This window comes from Aethalodelphis obliquidens, unplaced genomic scaffold (genome assembly GCF_003676395.1).
Source record: "Aethalodelphis obliquidens isolate GAN/ISIS:26980383/991018 unplaced genomic scaffold, ASM367639v1 scaffold113, whole genome shotgun sequence".
Classification (NCBI taxonomy): domain Eukaryota; kingdom Metazoa; phylum Chordata; class Mammalia; order Artiodactyla; family Delphinidae; genus Aethalodelphis; species Aethalodelphis obliquidens.
In genome coordinates, this window is record NW_020838057.1 from 1,041,327 (window position 1) to 1,058,679 (window position 17,353).

At 44.6% G+C, this 17,353-nt stretch overlaps 1 protein-coding gene and 1 non-coding gene across 2 annotated transcripts; one reads left to right on the plus strand and one right to left on the minus strand.

The window, feature by feature from the left end:
- Positions 1-6,496: 6,496 nt before the first annotated feature.
- ZSCAN4 (zinc finger and SCAN domain containing 4) lies at positions 6,497-8,199 on the minus strand. The gene is made up of 3 exons (XM_027097506.1): positions 7,708-8,199; positions 7,418-7,583; positions 6,497-7,325 (listed from the first exon to the last, which is right to left on the minus strand). The coding sequence occupies exons 1-3, from the start codon at positions 8,101-8,103 to the stop codon at positions 6,568-6,570; spliced, it is 1,320 nt and encodes a 439-aa protein (XP_026953307.1). The 5' UTR covers positions 8,104-8,199; the 3' UTR covers positions 6,497-6,567.
- Positions 8,200-13,868: 5,669 nt separating this feature from the next.
- On the plus strand, positions 13,869-13,971 carry LOC113615284 (U6 spliceosomal RNA). The gene has a single exon (XR_003430953.1). It is a non-coding gene; the product is annotated as a U6 spliceosomal RNA (small nuclear RNA).
- Positions 13,972-17,353: the final 3,382 nt, after the last annotated feature.

The following is a 17,353-nucleotide window of genomic DNA, read 5'->3' on the forward strand; positions in this document are numbered from 1 at the left end:
GGAAGTCAACTTGTCCACCATCTTGGACCCATTTGGTTCTAATCCGTTTATGTCATGTCCTCGGGCTATGTCATCCTTTCAAACGTTGTGCCCTGCCCCCTTCCCTCCTGTTGCAATCTCAATGATTAACTGAGATGACGTCCCTCCTTTCCTTTAAAACTTTCATGGCCGAGCAGAATCTCTAGAGGTGGTTTCTGGGGGACGCTGAGTCCACCATCTCCCCAGATTGTCAGCATTCTGATTAAAGGCACCTTTCTTTTCTATGGACATTTGTGAGTATTTAATTGATTTTGTAAGCTGTGAGCAGCAAGACCTCCATTGGATAACAGCAGGTGGAGGCTCCAGGTCCCCAAGCCCAGCCAGGCCTCCGTATAGGTGCAGCCCAGAGAAGGCACAGAGACTCTGGGACGAGGCACGGTGCCCCTCATCCCTCATGCCCCCCAAGTTGAGGAGGTCTGGCAGCGATTAGAGCAGAGCGATGGAAAGCGCTCTTGGAGTGGTGGGCCTGAGGAGCATTTCCCGAGACAGACCTGAGCTGTAGATGCCCAGGGTGCTCCCCCTAGTCATTCCCTGTCCCCCACGGACACCACCTGCAAGCTAGCACTAGGGCGGCCATGCCCCACAGTAACTGCGTCGTCGGGGCATGTTGGGGGTGTGGGTGTGGCCAGTGCATCCTCTCCTTACCTGCTCTGGAAGCCCTGTGATCAGGCCCCCCCATCCTCTCCATTTTGCACAGGAAGAAACCGAGGCCCAGAGAGGGGGTTTCTGTTGCCTGTGCTAAGTAAATGCCCAAGACAAAGTCAGCTGACCAGTGTCCTCAGGACAACAAAGTAGACTGAGAAGATCTTAGAGTCTGGGGTGACTTCCCAGGGGGCAATCAGAGGACTGTCAGGAAAGGACACAAGTCAGTCTGGGATGAAGTGAGGGAGCCACGTGGATTACAAATTAATAAAAAGAAAATTCTGGGAGTTCCCTGGCAGTCCAGTGGTTAGGACTTGGAGCTTTTACTGCCTTGGGCCTGGGTTCAATCCCTGGTCTGAAAATTAATATCCTGCACCCCATGCGGTACGGCCAAAAAAAACCGAAAACAAACAAACAAATCTTACAGTGATCAGGGCTGTGGTGAGGGTAAACAGGATCACAGCTAGAGAGTAGTCCTAAGCCTTATTTGGGTTTCCATAGGAAGGGATACAATGCTCCTACACATGATCACTATTAGATATTTTAATGAATTCATTTTTCAATTATAAATAAATATCTTAAAGAAGAAACTGGATTCACAGCTGTAAGAGGTAAGCCAGCTCCACTTGGAATAAACAGAGGGAAACCCACCTGCAGAGAAAAATCCAGTGAACTTCTTGGTTCCATTCTGCACAGAAGCCCTCTGTTTATGAAACTGTGGGCTTCAGATTGGGACTTGAACCCACGTTCTTTTTTTTTTTTTTTTTTTTTTTTTTGTTCCCGGGCCCCCTCCTTTTTTTTGCCCTTCCCTTTGTGGGGCAACAGGCTCCGGACGCGCAGGCTCAGCGGCCATGGCTCACGGGCCCAGCTGCTCCGCGGCATGTGAGATCTTCCCGGACCGGGGCACGAACCCGTGTCCCCTGCATTGGCAGGCGGACTCTCAACCACTGCGCCACCAGGGAAGCCCCCCCACGGTCTTTTAACTGAGATCACACACCTAGTCTCAGGACTTAACAAAGATCAGGTTCTTGATGTCTTGTCACAGAAACAATTCAGTGAGAGACAAAGTGATGGGTAAGAAGTTGATTTATTGGGGGGGGGGGCTTCCTTGGTGGTACAGTGGTTAAGAATCCACCTGCCAATGCAGGCGACACGGGTTCAAGCCCTGGTCCGGGAGGATCCCGCATGCCGTGGAGCAACAAAGCCCGTGAGCCACAACTACTAAGCCCACGTGCCACAACTACTGAAGCCTGTGCACCGAGAGCCCATGCTCCACAACAAGAGAAGCCACTGCAATGAGAGAACCGTGCACCGCAATGAAGAGTGGCTCTTACTTGCCGCAACTAAAGGAAGCCCACGCGTAGCAACGAAGACCCAACACAGCCAAAAATAAATAAATTAATTTAAAATATATATATATTTTAAAAAGAGAAGTGGATTTATTTAGAGAGAAACACATTCCACAGACAAGAGTGTGGACCATATCAGAAGGCAAGAGCGGCACCAGGGTATGGGGTTGTCAGTTTTTACAGGGGTGGGTAATTTCATAGGCTAATGAGTGGGAGGAGTATTCCAGCTATTTTGGGGAAGGGGTAGGGATTTCTAGGAATTAGGCCACCACCCACTTTTTGGCCGTTTATGGTTGGTCTCGGATCTGTCGTGGTGACTGTGGGTGTGTCACTTAGTGTGCGATGTGTTACAATGAATATATACTGAGGCTTAAGGTCTGGTGGAAGTCAACTCATCCGCCATCTTGAATTTATTTTGTTCTAATCAGTTTGGGTCGTGTCCTCAAGCTATGTCATTCTTTTAAAGATTGTGCCCTGCCACCTTCTCTCCCGTTTCATTTAGAAGCAGAAATTCCCCAAACGTGTTAGTCTGGACTCGTAGCTGACTCTCCACCTCAGTCAAATGCACAGGAGGTTACCAGTGGGAATCCACCTTTGTATTGTTGAACTCTGCATATAATCACCGGGCTTGGAGCTAGATGGAGGCCAGGCACTCATTCTATTTATGATTTCGGTACCTGTGTGATGTGTGTGATGCCAAGTAGTCAGACAAGCAGATGGTGTGTCAGGGAGACGTGTCAACTGTGCATTTAACCTGCAAAATCCAAGCATATTGGTTAAGCAGAGGGTGTGAAAGAGCTGCTTTTTTTTTTTTTAACTTATTTATCTTACTTGCCCGAGGGGTCCAGGTATTAAAGTCAGACTAGTCACAAAACCAAGCGTTTCAGAAGACATGGACATTCAAGATCTTTTGTATTTCTAATGGTGCTACAATGGGTAAAAACCACTTTGAAAAAGTTTGCCGCTGGGTATTGGAAAAATACTTGTTTCTCCTTTACTCTCATTCTACTGCCATACTCAACACTTTTTTTTCATTGAAATGTAGTTGATTTACCATATTGTATTAGTTTCAGGTATGATTCAATACAATAGTAATTCAATATTTTTATAGATTATACTCCATTTAAAGTTATTACAAAATAATGGCTATATTTCCCTGTGCTGTACAATAGATCCTTGTTGCTTATTTCTTTTATACATAGTAGTTTGTATCTATTAATCTCCTTCACATATTGTGTCCCTCTCCCCTTCCTTCTCCCCACGGGTAACCACTAGTTTGTTCTCTATATCTGTGAGTCTGTTTCTATTTTATCATATACATTCACTTATTTCTTTCTTTTAGATTCCACATATAAGTGATAACATAGAGTATGTATCTTTGTCTGATTTATTTCACTAAGCATAATACTCTCTAGTTCCATCCATATTGTTATGAATGTCAGAATTTCCGTCTTTTTATGGCTGAGTAATATTCCATTGTATGTACGTACCACATCACCTTTATCCATTCATCTGTTGATGACACTTAGGTTGCTTCCCTAACTTGGCTATTGTAAGTAGTGCTGCTATTAACATCGGGGTGCGTGTGTCTTTTTGAAGTAACCACACTCAACACTTCTGACACCAGAAGTGTGGCTGTTTTATCACACCAACCAATTGTGGCAACAACTGGGTGTCCTACAGTTCAGTGAATTCTGACACTAATTCGGGTTAGTGAAAATCCCTCAGGTTACAGGCTCAGTCCCATATGATTTGTCCCCACTTCAGAGGCCAATTGCAAATAGTGGGTACCCATGTTATCCAAAACTTCTGTCTGATTCGGCTGCAAATCAGAGGTTCCCTTAACTGCCCTCCTCAAATTGGATTATTCACTAGAACCGTTCACAGAATTCAGGGAAATACTCACTTACTTAAATAGTTTATTATATTTTAAAGGGTATGATAAAGGATACAGATGAACAGCCAGACAGAGTTACAGAGGGAGAGATCAGGAAGGGTCCTGAGCATAGGAGCTTCTGTCCCTGTAAAGTAGGGGCATGCCACCCTCCTGGCACATGAATGTGTTCGGCAACCTGGAAGATCTCCAAGTCCTGAACTTAAGAATGCATGATCCATTATTAACTCAATCTCCAGTTCCTATCCACTTCCAGGGATGCAGGGATGAGGTGGGGCTGAAAGTTCCAAGCTTCTAATCATAGTTTGGTCTTTCTGGTGATCAGTCCCCATCCTGAAGCCATCCAGGAGCCTACCAAGCACCACCTCATTTAAAGCCAAAGACACTCCTTTCATCCAGGAAATTTAAAAGGATTTAGGTGCTCTGTGTCAGAAGCCAGGGTCCAAGATCAAATTTTAGAACAAAAGATGCTCCCAGGGGAATTCCCTGGAGATCCAGTGGTTAAGGCTCCACTCTTTCACTGTTGTGGGCGCGGGTTTGAGCCTTGGTCAGGAAACTACGATCCGACAAGCTCCGCGTCGCAGCCAAAAACAAACAAACAAAAAACTCCTAGTGCTCTTATCTCTTAGGAAAATACAAGAGTTTGGGGGGCGCTGGGGAACCTGGCAGAGCCATATATATATATATATATATATTTATATATTTATATATCTTTGCTGTTATTTCACAACCCATCTCCCAGAGGTCTTTCCAAAGAAAAGCCTTCTTTCATACCAAGATTTGCAAGAATATTCACCATAGTAAAATATCTGGAGACAGCCCAGGAAAGAGGATGGATGAATGTGTTTCTCCACATAGTGGAGCATTATCCCAGCCCGATAGCAAGGGAATCAGAGAAGTGTCACAATTTACCCCGCAGAATGCCCCTGTTCCAGTATTCAGGCCATTTCTACAGGGCACCTTCTAGCTTCTCAATGAGACTGAACCCTAATTTCCTATTGGAAGCCAGATCACAAATGTGTTCACAATAACTAGCATGTGAGCTTTTGCCTCGACTGTACACAGAATCTGTTTTCTCCAAACTGCTCTTTCAAATTGGTTTTGCAAATAAGCCTTCCCTACCCCCACACGTTCCATCTACTGGAAGAAATGCATGGAAAACATTGGACTTTTCTGGTATTTGTTAATAAAATTGCATTCTGCAACTTTCAGTCACCATTCTTTAGGTCCAGTTTAGCTATTAAATTGCCAGTAAATCAAATGATTATATATTATTTAAATACAAAGGTCCCTTTCTTCAGTTAAGGCCTCTTTCTAAGTTTCCATCTCTGCTCCCCACCTTTTTAGGTGCCTGTGGCTGCACTAGAGATAAAGAGTGTGGACAGAGGACAGGGCAGCAGGCAGGGAAAGACTCGTTGGACCACTGAGCTTGGAACTCACTGTCTTATTGTAACCGAAAGTGGGGTCCGGCTGCTCGCCACTCAAAAGCCAATAAAGAGGTCAGGTTTGTGGAAAGGAAAGTGCTTTATTTTGGATGCCGGCAACCGGGGGATGGAGAGGGTGGACGCCTGTCCTAAGGCTGACTCCACCCCCACCCCCACCCCACCCCCGCGACAATCAGTGGGCAAGAGCTTTTATAGATGGAGGGAGGGGACCACATGTAGAAACAGCACAGTCAGCTCTAACAGTCATCTTGAAATTGGTCATCTGTACTCTGATCAGCGTCATCTTGATTGTTTTAAGCACAATTAGTCTTCAGGTTCAGGGTCTGTTCTTTCACATTTCTTTGAGGCCAATTCTCAAAATTGTGGCAGCTATGTCATGGCTACAACCTGGTCATCATGCTGTTAACTTCTTCCACCTGGTGGGGGTTTCAGTATCTACAAGAGAGCTCACAGGATATGGCTCAGAATATTATCTATAGTCCTTAAGGAGGAACTAAAGATCCTTGATTTTTGCTTAATGACTAAACAATTATTATTTGGTCTCCTTTGACTGTTTTCCTTTGTTTCTGCATTTTCTCACTTCTCTGATTAAACTTATTCTTTTGCTAAAGTTTTTCCACAGACAAAAGCAGGCTGAGGACATGGTGTGTGTGGAGGGGCAAGGACCATAGGGTCCTGCTCCGTTTCATTCTCACGTGGGACACATGCCAAAATTTTAAAGAATAAACACCAACATAACACATCCATTCATTTATTCAACAGATATTTATTGGTTATTTGAAATGTACCAGATGTTTTCTACACACCTGAGATACTTTAGTGAACAAAACTGAGAAATTCCCTGCTCTTAATAAACTTATTTTTTTGGGGGGAAGGGGTGAAACAATAAATGGAAAATACAATCAGGAAATTACATTCTTTTTTTTTTAACTGTCTTTTAAAATTTATTTTCTTTCCTTTTTAAATTTTTAATCTTATTTAATTATTATTACTTTTGGCCATGCTGCAAGGCATGTGGGATCTTAGTTCACGGACCAGGGATGGAACTTGTGCCCCCTGCAGTGGAAGTGCGGAGTCTTAACCACTGGACCGCCAGGGAAGTTGCCACATTTTTTCTTTTTTAAATTATTTTTATAAAGTATATTCTATAGAGCAGTACTATGGAAATAAACATACGCACATACATAATTTATATACATCACATTGGGGCCACAGCCAAGGGAGCTTTTAGTGTGGAGGCAACACTTTTGAGGGCAATTTTCTGGTGAAACCTAAGGTGGCGGTGGTAGGTGGAGGACTGGCGGAAGCGTCTCTGGCAAAGGGAACATACATAGGGCTTCTCTCCCGTGTGGATTCTCTCGTGAGCCCGAAGGTTGGTTTTGTGGTTGAAGGCCATTTCACACATGCTGCACATGAAAGGCTTCTCTCCTGCATGAATCCTCTGATGCACATGTAGGTCTGATGCCTGGAAGAAGCCTTTGCCACACTCAGCACAAATATATGTCCTCTCATTATTGTGTCTTTTCTGGTGAACTTTTAACCGAGAGGAATACCTAAAGATCTTGGGACACGTCTCACATTTGTATACTTTTGGGGCTCCGTGGAATCTTTCTTGGTGTTCCCCACGTGCAGAATTCCCCTCAGTGCTCTGGTGCGTAGAAACAGGCTCAAGGGTGACCTGGTCTGGCTTGAAGAGAAACTCTGGTTCCACCTCCACAAGGACATCTTGATAGGAGGGTCCTTTCAGGGATCCTTCCTGGGACCTGGAGGGGTCTGGACCTGCTCTTCCGGAGCTGAGTGGATTCTCCAAACAAACACCTCTTTCTTCAGGCCTCGGACTGTTCTCTTCTTGGATAATGAGTAGGAAAGGTATTTGATTGCTTGGACTAGTAATACGGTCATTTACTTGACAAGTTTTCAAAGAAATGTTGCCACCATTTTCTTTACCTTCACATTCTGTAGCGGGGAAAAAAGGGACTCAGTGAAGTTATGCCTAAGAAAGAGTCCACACAGATCATCCCTCTGGTATCTGGGCTTTCCCCACTCACTTTGTCTTGTTTCCAGGGAAGTATCTTGAGGCATCCAGAAAGGTGTCCCCATTTTCTCTCTTGCTGGAGTTCCTGTCGACAACTGTTTTGTGAAGTGAACAATGACTTCTCTTAAGGGTGTATTCTCACTAAAGAGGGCTTCCTGTCCCTGCATGTGGACGTGGACCTGTGAACAAAGCCTGATTACTATCTATAATAACTTCTTTCTCTACTTCCAGGCAACTCCAACAGACTACTTATTCCTTACACCCCCTTTCCCCTCACCCTGGGGGTCAGAACCCTCTACTTACTAAGCCAGGTGGCTTCATGCCATCATCGGTCAGACCTTCCATGAATTTCTCCAGGTTTCTGCCGCTTGCATTCCATTTCTCTTGTAAAGTGGACCTGTCACCGCAGCGGCCATTGATCATAAACTGTTCCAGGACCAAACGAGAAATTATTTCATCCTTGCTGTGTTTTTCTGGCTGCAGCCATGAATGAAATAATTTATAGAGTCTTTGCAGCTCCTGCCTTGCACATGAGTTATTATTGTTTTGAAATAAGCTGAGCTGAGTGCTCTGGAACTCAGAGATCCCCTCTCTCTCCTGGATGGCAGATCCTTGGCTGGGTTTAAGCTCTAGATTATCTGACCCAGGATCCTTCCTTGATGGTTCATCTTGAAAGGAGATTCTGAGGTCTAAAGCCATTCTTAACAAGAATTCTCAGAGAGCCGCAACTTCAGGGATTCAATCTCTGCTGACTTGTTTCTTGGGGGATCTCTTTCAACAACTGGTGGATGTTTAAGAACTGCAAGCTAGAAATAGAAGAGATATGTAATAAATTACAACACTGGTATAATTGAAAAGAAACAAACAAAATTCAGGTTCAGTTGAGTTCACGGATGAATTCTACTAGACATTTGGTGAATACACAAATGGAGAAAAGTGCAACCTCATCAGTCATCCCAGAAATGCAAAATAAAACTACAACAACATGCTACAAAATAACTACCAGAATCACTAAAATAAAATAGAGTTAGCATTGGCATGGATTGGAGCCCCTGGCACTCTCAGTCACTGCTAGTGAGTACTCACGTTGGAAATGCTTTGACTAGTATGTGCTAAATCTGTATTTATGCATTCCCTGTGACTCATCAATTTTACTCCTCGGCATGTACTCAACGGAAGAATATACTCGTGTGCATCAAAGGCATATACAATAATGTTTCTATCAACATAATTCATAATATTCCCATGCTGTAAATAATCTAAATGTCCAACATTCAATGGGACAGATTACAATTAATTGATGTAGAGGCATATTTGATAGCAATAAGAAGAAATTCTTCATGCAACAACATAGAATAACCACAAAACAGAATGTCAAATGAAATAATCCAGGCACCAAACAATACATTTTGTTTCTTCTTGTTTATGTTCATTGAAAAGCATATAAATACTATCAATATTATTTAGGATGTTGGTTAAAATTTTGGAAACAATAGTAGATCCTGGGATAGGTACATATGGAGGGCTCCATAGGACGACCACATCCCAGTTTGCCTGGGACTAAAGAGAGAGTTCGTGTGATGCTGTACTTCCAATTTTAGCTGGCGATAGTCTACCTCTTGATCTTGGAGGTAGTTACACATGAGTGTTTCTCTGTAAAAATCCACCAAGCTATATACTTTCACTTTTCCTTTTTTCTGTATGTGCATTACATTTCAATTTTAAAAGTTCAATTTTAAAGAGTAAATAGCGTCTTAAGTTGTAATTGGACATGATTTAACTGAACGAAGGCGATCTAGTACAAAGATGTTCTTTCAGTCATTATAAGAAAACAAAATATGACAAACAATTGACAAGAAAGTGAATGAAATAGGACAGGCTGGAATCCATATACATGATTTCATCTTGTGTTAGAAACTCGTACATCAGACACAAACATCTGCAAAACCACCTCAGCTACACCCCGTGTCAGCCCAATGATACATTCCTCAGGAAATTTTCCTTTTACTTTCACCTCTTTCTTTTCTCCAATTACTCTTCCTTATGAAAAACATTTGTCTTTGCTTCACTGATCTTATCAAAGTTATAATTTTATATTGATCTGTTTCTTTCTTTTTAAAAGTAAATTTATTTATTTATTTTTGGCTGCGTTGTGTCTTTGTTGCGGCACATGGGCTTTCTCTACTTGCGGCGAGCGGGGGCTACTCTCCGTTGCGGTGCGCAGGTTTCTCACTGCGGTTGCTTCTCTTGTTGCAGAGCACGGGCTATGGGTACGCGGGCTTCAGAGCACAAGCTCAGTAGTTGTGGTGCACGGGCTTAGTCGCTCCACGGCATGTGGGATCTTCCCGGACCAGGGCTCTAACCCATGTTCCCTGCATTGGCAGGAGGGTTCTTAACCACTGCACCACCAGGGAAGTCCCTATTGAGCTGTTTGTATTGCCTATCCTTTTCTACTGGAGTGTAGGATTCAGAGGAGAAACTGAGTTTGTATTATTCAATATTGATTTGTGACTGCAAATCAATGATCTGGGCAACCACAGGCATACCCCTTGGGATGTCAAACAGATAAAAGATTTAATCCTCTTTCTATATCATTGCTCTGTTTTTGTGTGTGTGGTTTTTTTAATATATAGTCAACATTTCAAAGACTTGTATTATTATTATTATTATTTTTGTCCACACCAAGCAGCTTGCAGGATCCTAGTTCCCCCAACCAGGGATCGAACCTGCACCCTTGGAAGTGAAAGCACGGAGTCTGGACCACCAGGGAATTCCCAGAGTTTTTTTCTTTTGGCTGCGCCACACAGCATGTGGGATCTTAGTTCCCCGACCAGGGATGGAACCCACGCCCCCTGCATTGGAAGTTGGAGCTTTAACCACTGGACTGCCAGGAAAGTCCCTGGATTTGTTGGGTTTTTTTTTTTAAAAAGCAAACATTGTGCCACAAAATCAGAAAATGTGGGTGTTTGTTGGGATATGTGGGCTCCCAAATACCTAATTAATTTCTGTTAACTGATGTAATGTTTTATGTCAACCTCACCTGCTGATCTGATCAAACTAGCCACGCCTCATCTCATCAGTGAATGAGGCAAAGATGATTCTAGGCAAAACCCTATAGGAGAAAGTTGAACACATCCTTGCCTTCTCCTAATCCACTTATCACACCTATTTGGTCAAACTTTTTTTTTTTTTTTTGCGGTAAGCGGGCCTCTCACTGTCGTGGCCTCTCTGGTTGCGGAGCACAGGCTCCGGACACACAGGCTCAGCGGCCATGGCTCACGGGCCCAGCCGCTCTGCTGCATGTGGGATCTTCCTGGACCGGGGCACGAACCTGTGTCCCCTGCATCGGCAGGGGGACTCTCAACCACTGCGCCACCAGGGAAGCCCTTAGTCAACCTTTTTAAAATGTTAATCTGCTCAGCTCATGCTCCACTTAATTCCCTCCATGGCTCCCTCTTGCTCTCAGGGAAAAGCACTAAGTCCTTCGTGGTTCCACCAGGCTTTGCCTGGACTTGTCCTCACCCTTCCCACCCCACCTTAGGTACTGTGGCTGGTTATCTACATCCGGGTATACTGGTCTCTATTGCTTTTCTTTTTTATGTATAATCCATACCTCCTCCTTCACCTGGGACTCCCCATGAGTTCTCTCTCTCTCTCTCTCTCTCTCTCTCTCTCTCTCTCTCTCTCTATATATATATATATATATATATATATAATTTTTTTGCCACACCACATAGTATGTGGGAGTTTAGCTCCCCAACAAGGGATCGAATCTGTGCCCCCTGCACTGGAAGTGTGGAGTCTTAACCACTGGATGACCAGGGAAGTTCCATGGGTTCTCTTTCTGGACTACCCCAGGCACACACAGACCACATGGTCACATTTGCAGACATGCACTCAATTTCACACAAACAAGGCCATGGAGCACTATTATGGCTAGGACCTTGGAATTTGAAATTGCCATATTTCGAATTTTCATCACAAGAAAAAGGAATGTAATGATGAATGCTGATGGATGTTAACTAGACTTACTGTGATCATTTCCCAATACATGCAAATATTGTATCATATGCAGTACATCTGAAATTAATACAACGTTATATGTCAATCATATCTCAATAAAAAACAAAACACAACAAAAACCCCCCAGACTGCCAATGTTCTCAACCTGGAGCCTGGCATTTACAAGCTGTGTGGCCCCAGACACGTTACACATCAGGCCTCCATCCTTGTCATGGGGGCTCTGATCTCTAATGACACTCAGCTCAGAATTTCCATGGGAGCTAAAAGAATTGATACATGTGAAGCACGTGGAGCATTCACTGGTAACTGACACACACCCTTTCATTTTCAGCCCCACCATCATCTCAATCGGCCGTGAACCTCCACTGCCACAAGATGCAATAAAAATGAATTACTAGAACATAAAATTAACAAAAAGCAATGCCAGACTAACAGACATTCCTAGGAGAAGTCTACTTCAGTCAGGCCAGATTTTGCACAGCCAGAGCAGCTTTCACAATCGACGATCCCCCATGCCTGAGAGACATCCATATCTTTGTACCTAGGAATTTTCTCCCCACAGCTATGCATAAATATACACGCATACACAATTGCACACACACACGAAATGGGAAACTTACCTCCTCCAGAAGACTGAACTTCAGACTGGGTAATCTTGAACTGAAGGCTGAGGACTTGCTGTGTGACTCACTTTCTGAACTGGGTTCATCTGACGTGCCTTCCCAAGGCTCCTCCCTTTTATAGGATCAGGGACAATAATGCATTTAAAGACGTGATTGGATAAAGTGTAACTGTTGATGGAATCTCTGTTGGAATCTTCATCAGCTGCAGCTCCAGCTTTTCAGTATGGTATTATATAACAGCCCTGGGCCTGGGGCAATAAGCCACAATCAAACACACATATTCCTGCAGTGAAATATAACAACATTCGCACTTAAGTGGGGATATAATGTTTAATCTCACGTCAAATTTTGTCCTATGTGAGTCTTATACAAAGTTAACACTTTCCAATTTTCCAACACTTGTGGATTGCAAGTGCAGAAAACAAGGCTAAGATTCTCTCCTGGGAATTTCCTGACGGTCCAGTGGCTAGGACTCTGCACTTTCACTGCTGAGGACACAGGGAACTAAGATTCCTCAAGCCCTGTGGCACAATGCGGGGGTGGGGGTGGGGGGATTCTCTCCTCCTGTGCATCGGGTCTGGTGAGTCAGAGGGTGCCCCAGTACCCCAAAGGAGGGGTTCCTAATCCAACAAAGAAATTGTAGAGGCTGAAACTAAGGTCATTTAGTGGGAAGGAAAAGAGCAGTTCTTATTTTATATAAAGGAAGCACATGATGTTTGATGGACTTTTGGGGACTGAGTTAGAGGAAGGGGTTAAAATGGGGAGAGGCTTCTGGTTTGAAAATGTGGTGGGAGGGGTGGGGTCTTACACTCACTAGGGGGAAAGCAGGAGGAAGAGATTTTAGGAAAACTCAGCACTTCTGTTTCCTGACTTCTTGTGGAGTGAGTGACCACCTGGAAGATCAGAGAAGAGATAGGGAAGCAGATGGAATGTTTTTTGGAGAGAAGGGACTTTTGCAGCAGTCCTAACATTATCTGCTTTCAAGTTATATCCAGAATCAAATCACGTTTTACCCTGCACTGCCCAGGCCCCATCATCCTTCCCTTGGATTAATGAGGTCAGCTCCTAACTGGCTTCCCCTCCTCCCAGTAGTCTTCCTTCCTTTCTTTTCTTTTTTTTTTTTGGCTGAGCCACAAAGCTTGCAGGATCTTAGTTCCTGACCAGGGATTGAAGCCGGGGCCATGGCATTGAAAGCACGGAGTCCTAACCACTGGACTGCCAGGGAATTCCCACACAAGTCTTTCTATTCCCAAAGCAGCCATCATAGGGACCCTGGTATAACCGAGCCTGGACACGTGCCTCCTCTGTGGAAGCTCCCCAGTGGCTTCGAGTTACTTACAGCAGGGCTCAGACTGCCTCTGGTAAAAAAAACTTCGCCGCTCCCCGTGGCCTCACAGTTTCACAAAGTTCAATAAAGCCAAATTATCAGGGACTTCTTAGTGGTGCAGTGGTTAAGAATTTGCCTGACTGTGCAGGGGACACGGGTTCAAACCCTGGTCCAGCAAGATCCCACATGCCGTGGAGCAACTAAGCCTGTATGCCACAACTACCGAGCCTGCACTCTAGAGCCCATGAGCCACAACTACTGAGCTCACGCACCACAACTACTGAAGCCCGCATGCCTAGCCCACGCTTCGCAACAAGAGGAGCCACCACCATGAGAAGACTGCTCACTGCAATGAAGAGCAGCCCCCACTCGATGCAACTAAAGAAAGCCTGTGTGCAGTAACGAAGACCCAACGCAGTCAAAAATAAATAAATAAATACATAAATGAATAAATAAATTTATTAAAAAGAAAAAGAAAAGCGGTTTCATACTCGCTTCAGCAGCACATGTAATAAAATCGGAACGATACAGAGAAGATTAGCATGGCCCCTGAACAAGGATGACACACAAATTAGGGAAGTGTTCCATATTTTGTGCACTTCCCTACCACCCTGAAACCCGTTGCCAATTCACACACACACACACACACACACACAGAGAAAAGCGGTTTCAGTTACCACCTACATGGCCTCAGTTCAGTCATTACGAGCTGTACCAGCTTCAGACTGTGGTGCTGGAACAGACCATGATATCTGGCAAGAGGGGTCTGAGGAGAGGTCAGGCAGATCAGCTGCCCCTGGGCTGTCAGGCCATCCCCTCTCATCCCGCAGACTTTTGGGATGACAGCTCAGGAGACGCCTCCACCCTGGCTAAGTTAAGATGAAAACAGATGATCCTGGTTGCCTAGTGTGGTGAAAACTGGGCTCCCTTCCCTGGCCCATCTCCTCATTTCATACTCTTGCATCTGCCAGGGCATCTGGCCTGACCTTGGCCATTCGTCCATACACACACAGAGCAACTCATACATCCAGGAAAAAGTAACTAGATACGGAAGAAGAATCGCAACCTCACAAAAATCATAGTAAGCAACATATGTTATATAGTATAAAGAATTGGAAGTACAAAGAAATTAAAATAAGAGGATAAAATAATCCAGGACATGAGGAAAGAAAAAAGCCACAGGAGCAAGAAGATATGCTTCAAAAAATTGGGAAAATGTTGGTTATGGAAAACATTGATAAAGAAAGGACTGAGTAGAATACATAGGAGGATGTGGATATTCAAAGAATGAATCAGTGAGTCCGATGATCAGATTGAAGATGAAATCTAAATGGCCAAGGGTAGGAGAATGAAATAGAAAGCAGTTCTGATCAACCTGTGGGAAGGGATTTTCTCTGCTTTATGCCTCTGAAACAGTGGCTAACACCTATTGCTATTAAATACTAGTTGTGGGATACATAAAGAAAATGGAACTAGAAACACCAAGATCTGGATCCAAGTTGTCTCCAAAAGAGGGGGAAAATATGTGATGCCCGGGCAGGAGACATGGGGTGGTGGTGGGGGAGGATGGGGTTCAGCGGTCTAAAGTCAGGTGCAGACATGAGATCCTTTTTTTTTTTCTCCTAAATTATCCTTTTTTACTTTTTTAAAAACATCTTTGGGCTTCCCTGGTGGCGAAGTGGTTGAGAGTCCGCCTGCCGATGCAGGGGACACGGGTTCGTGCCCCGGTCCGGGAGGATCCCACATGCCGCGGAGCTGCTGTGCCCGTGAGCCATGGCCGCTGAGCCTGCGCGTCCGGAGCCTGTTGCTCCGCAACGGGAGAGGCCACAACAGTGAGAGGCCCGCGTACCGCAAAAAAAAACCCCAAAAACCCCAAAACTTTATTGGAGTATAATTGCTTTACAATGTTATGTTAGTTTCTGCTATATAACAAAGTGAATCAGCTATATGTATACAAATATCCCCATATCCCCTCCGTCTTGCGTCTCCCTCCCACCCTCCCTATCCCACCCCTCTAGGTCGTCACAAAGCACCGAGCTGATCTCCCTGTGCTGTGCAGCTGTTTCCCACTAGCTGTCTATTTTACATTTGGTAGTGTATATATGTCAGTGCTACTCTCTCACTTTGTCCCAGCTTACCTTTCCCCCTCCCCATGTCCTCAAGTTCATCTCTATGTCTGCGTCTTTATTCCCAGACACGAGATCCTTGAGTTGCTGGGCTCTGAAGGGCATGGTTGGAAGTGGCCAAAGTTTAGGGATGAGGCAGGACGACCCATGTGGGTGAGTCAGGGGACGAGAAGACAGAGGCACAGGTGACCGCTGTTGGGGGCACCATGAAGATGTTACCTGAGGGCATATGTATAGAGGCTGGCAGGAATGGTAAAGAGGCCAGAATGCAAGAAGGCAAGGGTCCTGGGAATTCCCTGGAGGTCCAGTGGTTAGGACTCTGCGCTCTCACTTCTGAGGGCATGGATTCGATCCCTGGTCGGGGAACTAATATCACACACACACACACGCACACACACGCACACAAAAATCCAAAAAAAAAAAAAGGTAAGATTCCTACTCAGGAAATGGCGCAGCTCATTTAACTTGAGGGGGTGCGGCAGGGTCTCTCCCATCTCCCAGTGGCCCTTAATCTTGAGCCATTTAGAATAGCTCAGAGACAGTTACCGACTTGGGTTCTTGGAATTTTGCCTTTTTTTTTTTTTTTTTGGCTGCGTTGGTATTCATTGCTGCGTGTGGACTTTTAGTTGCGGTGCGTGGGCTTATTGTGGTGGCTTCTCTTGCTGTGGAGCATGGGCTCTAGGCGCGTAGGCTTCAGTAGTTGTGGCTTGTGGGCTCTAGAGCGCAGGCTCAGTAGTTGTGACGGACTTAGTTGCTCCACTGCATGTAGGATCTTCCCGGACCAGGGTTGGAACCAATGTCCCCTGCATTGGCAGGTGGATTCTTAGCCACTGCGCCGTCAGGGAAATCCCTCTTGGACTTCTTTAATCAATAGAAATTGGTTAAGAGGCCAGGGACTTCCCTGATGGTCCAGTGGTTAAGACTCTGAGCTCCCAATGCAGGTGGCCTGGGTTCGATCCCTTGTCAGGGAACTAGATCCCACATGCATACTGCAACTAAGAGTTCACATGCTGCAATAAGACCAGGGGAAACCAAATAAATAAGTAAATAATTTAAAAAATAAAAAGAAATTGGTAAGAGGACAGATGAGAAATTTAGGCAAGGCTTTATTGGGACTTGTGCTGCATCAGGAGGGAGCAAAAACAAATAATAGATGCACTTGCTCTCTCCTCACGAAGAGGCAAGCTGGTCTTTTATATGGGGGGAAGAACAGGAGCGGATTAGTGGGTCTGCCTGCCCCCTTGGTGGTGTTCTGTGCAGGTATCATGCATAGTACACTGCTTTTGCTCCTGGCAGGCAGTCACCTCAAAGGTGGCAGTTGGGTTTTGGCCTTTTCATATCTTATTGTTTATAATTTGCCCCAACTTCTCATGCATATATTTTTAGTCCCTTAGAGTTTCTTTGTATTCTGCTGTTCAAGAAGACGTTTGTCCAGGGGCAAGTACTGCAGTAAAGGGTCTCATGTCTCAGGTCCCAGCCTGTCTCAAGGTGAGGAGCCAATCTTTCATTATTTCACCTGCGGTGGCCTATCAGAACTGGGCAGCTGAGGGCCAGATCCCAGTCTTTCTTTTGTTTTCCTGTTGGATGTTAACGTCCAATCTCAGTAGAAAGGCTTTTGGTCTCTCTAAGGCTGTTGTTGATATAGATGATGCACACATCCATACTTACTATAACGCTTTGAAATTGATGGGGGGTTTTCCCCCTGTATCAGTAGTTTATTCCTTAATATTGATGGGGAGTATTCCATTTATAAATATAACAATTTCTTAACCATTCATCTGTGGATGGATGTTTGTTTTTGTTATCTAGTTGTTGGGTTTGAAGAATAAAGTTCCTGGAAAGCGCCAATA

What these genes read in the sequence shown, in the direction of transcription:
- ZSCAN4 (XM_027097506.1), bottom strand. Translation starts at nt 8,103, where the DNA reads ATGGCTTTAGACCTCAGAATCTCCTTTCAAGATGAACCATCAAGGAAG. An exon ending in GCATGAAGCCACCTGGCTTA is followed by an intron (nt 7,584 to 7,707) that starts GTAAGTAGAGGG and finishes CTTTGTTCACAG; the next exon opens with GTCCACGTCCACATGCAGGG. An exon ending in TTCCCTGGAAACAAGACAAA is followed by an intron (nt 7,326 to 7,417) that starts GTGAGTGGGGAA and finishes TCCCCGCTACAG; the next exon opens with AATGTGAAGGTAAAGAAAAT.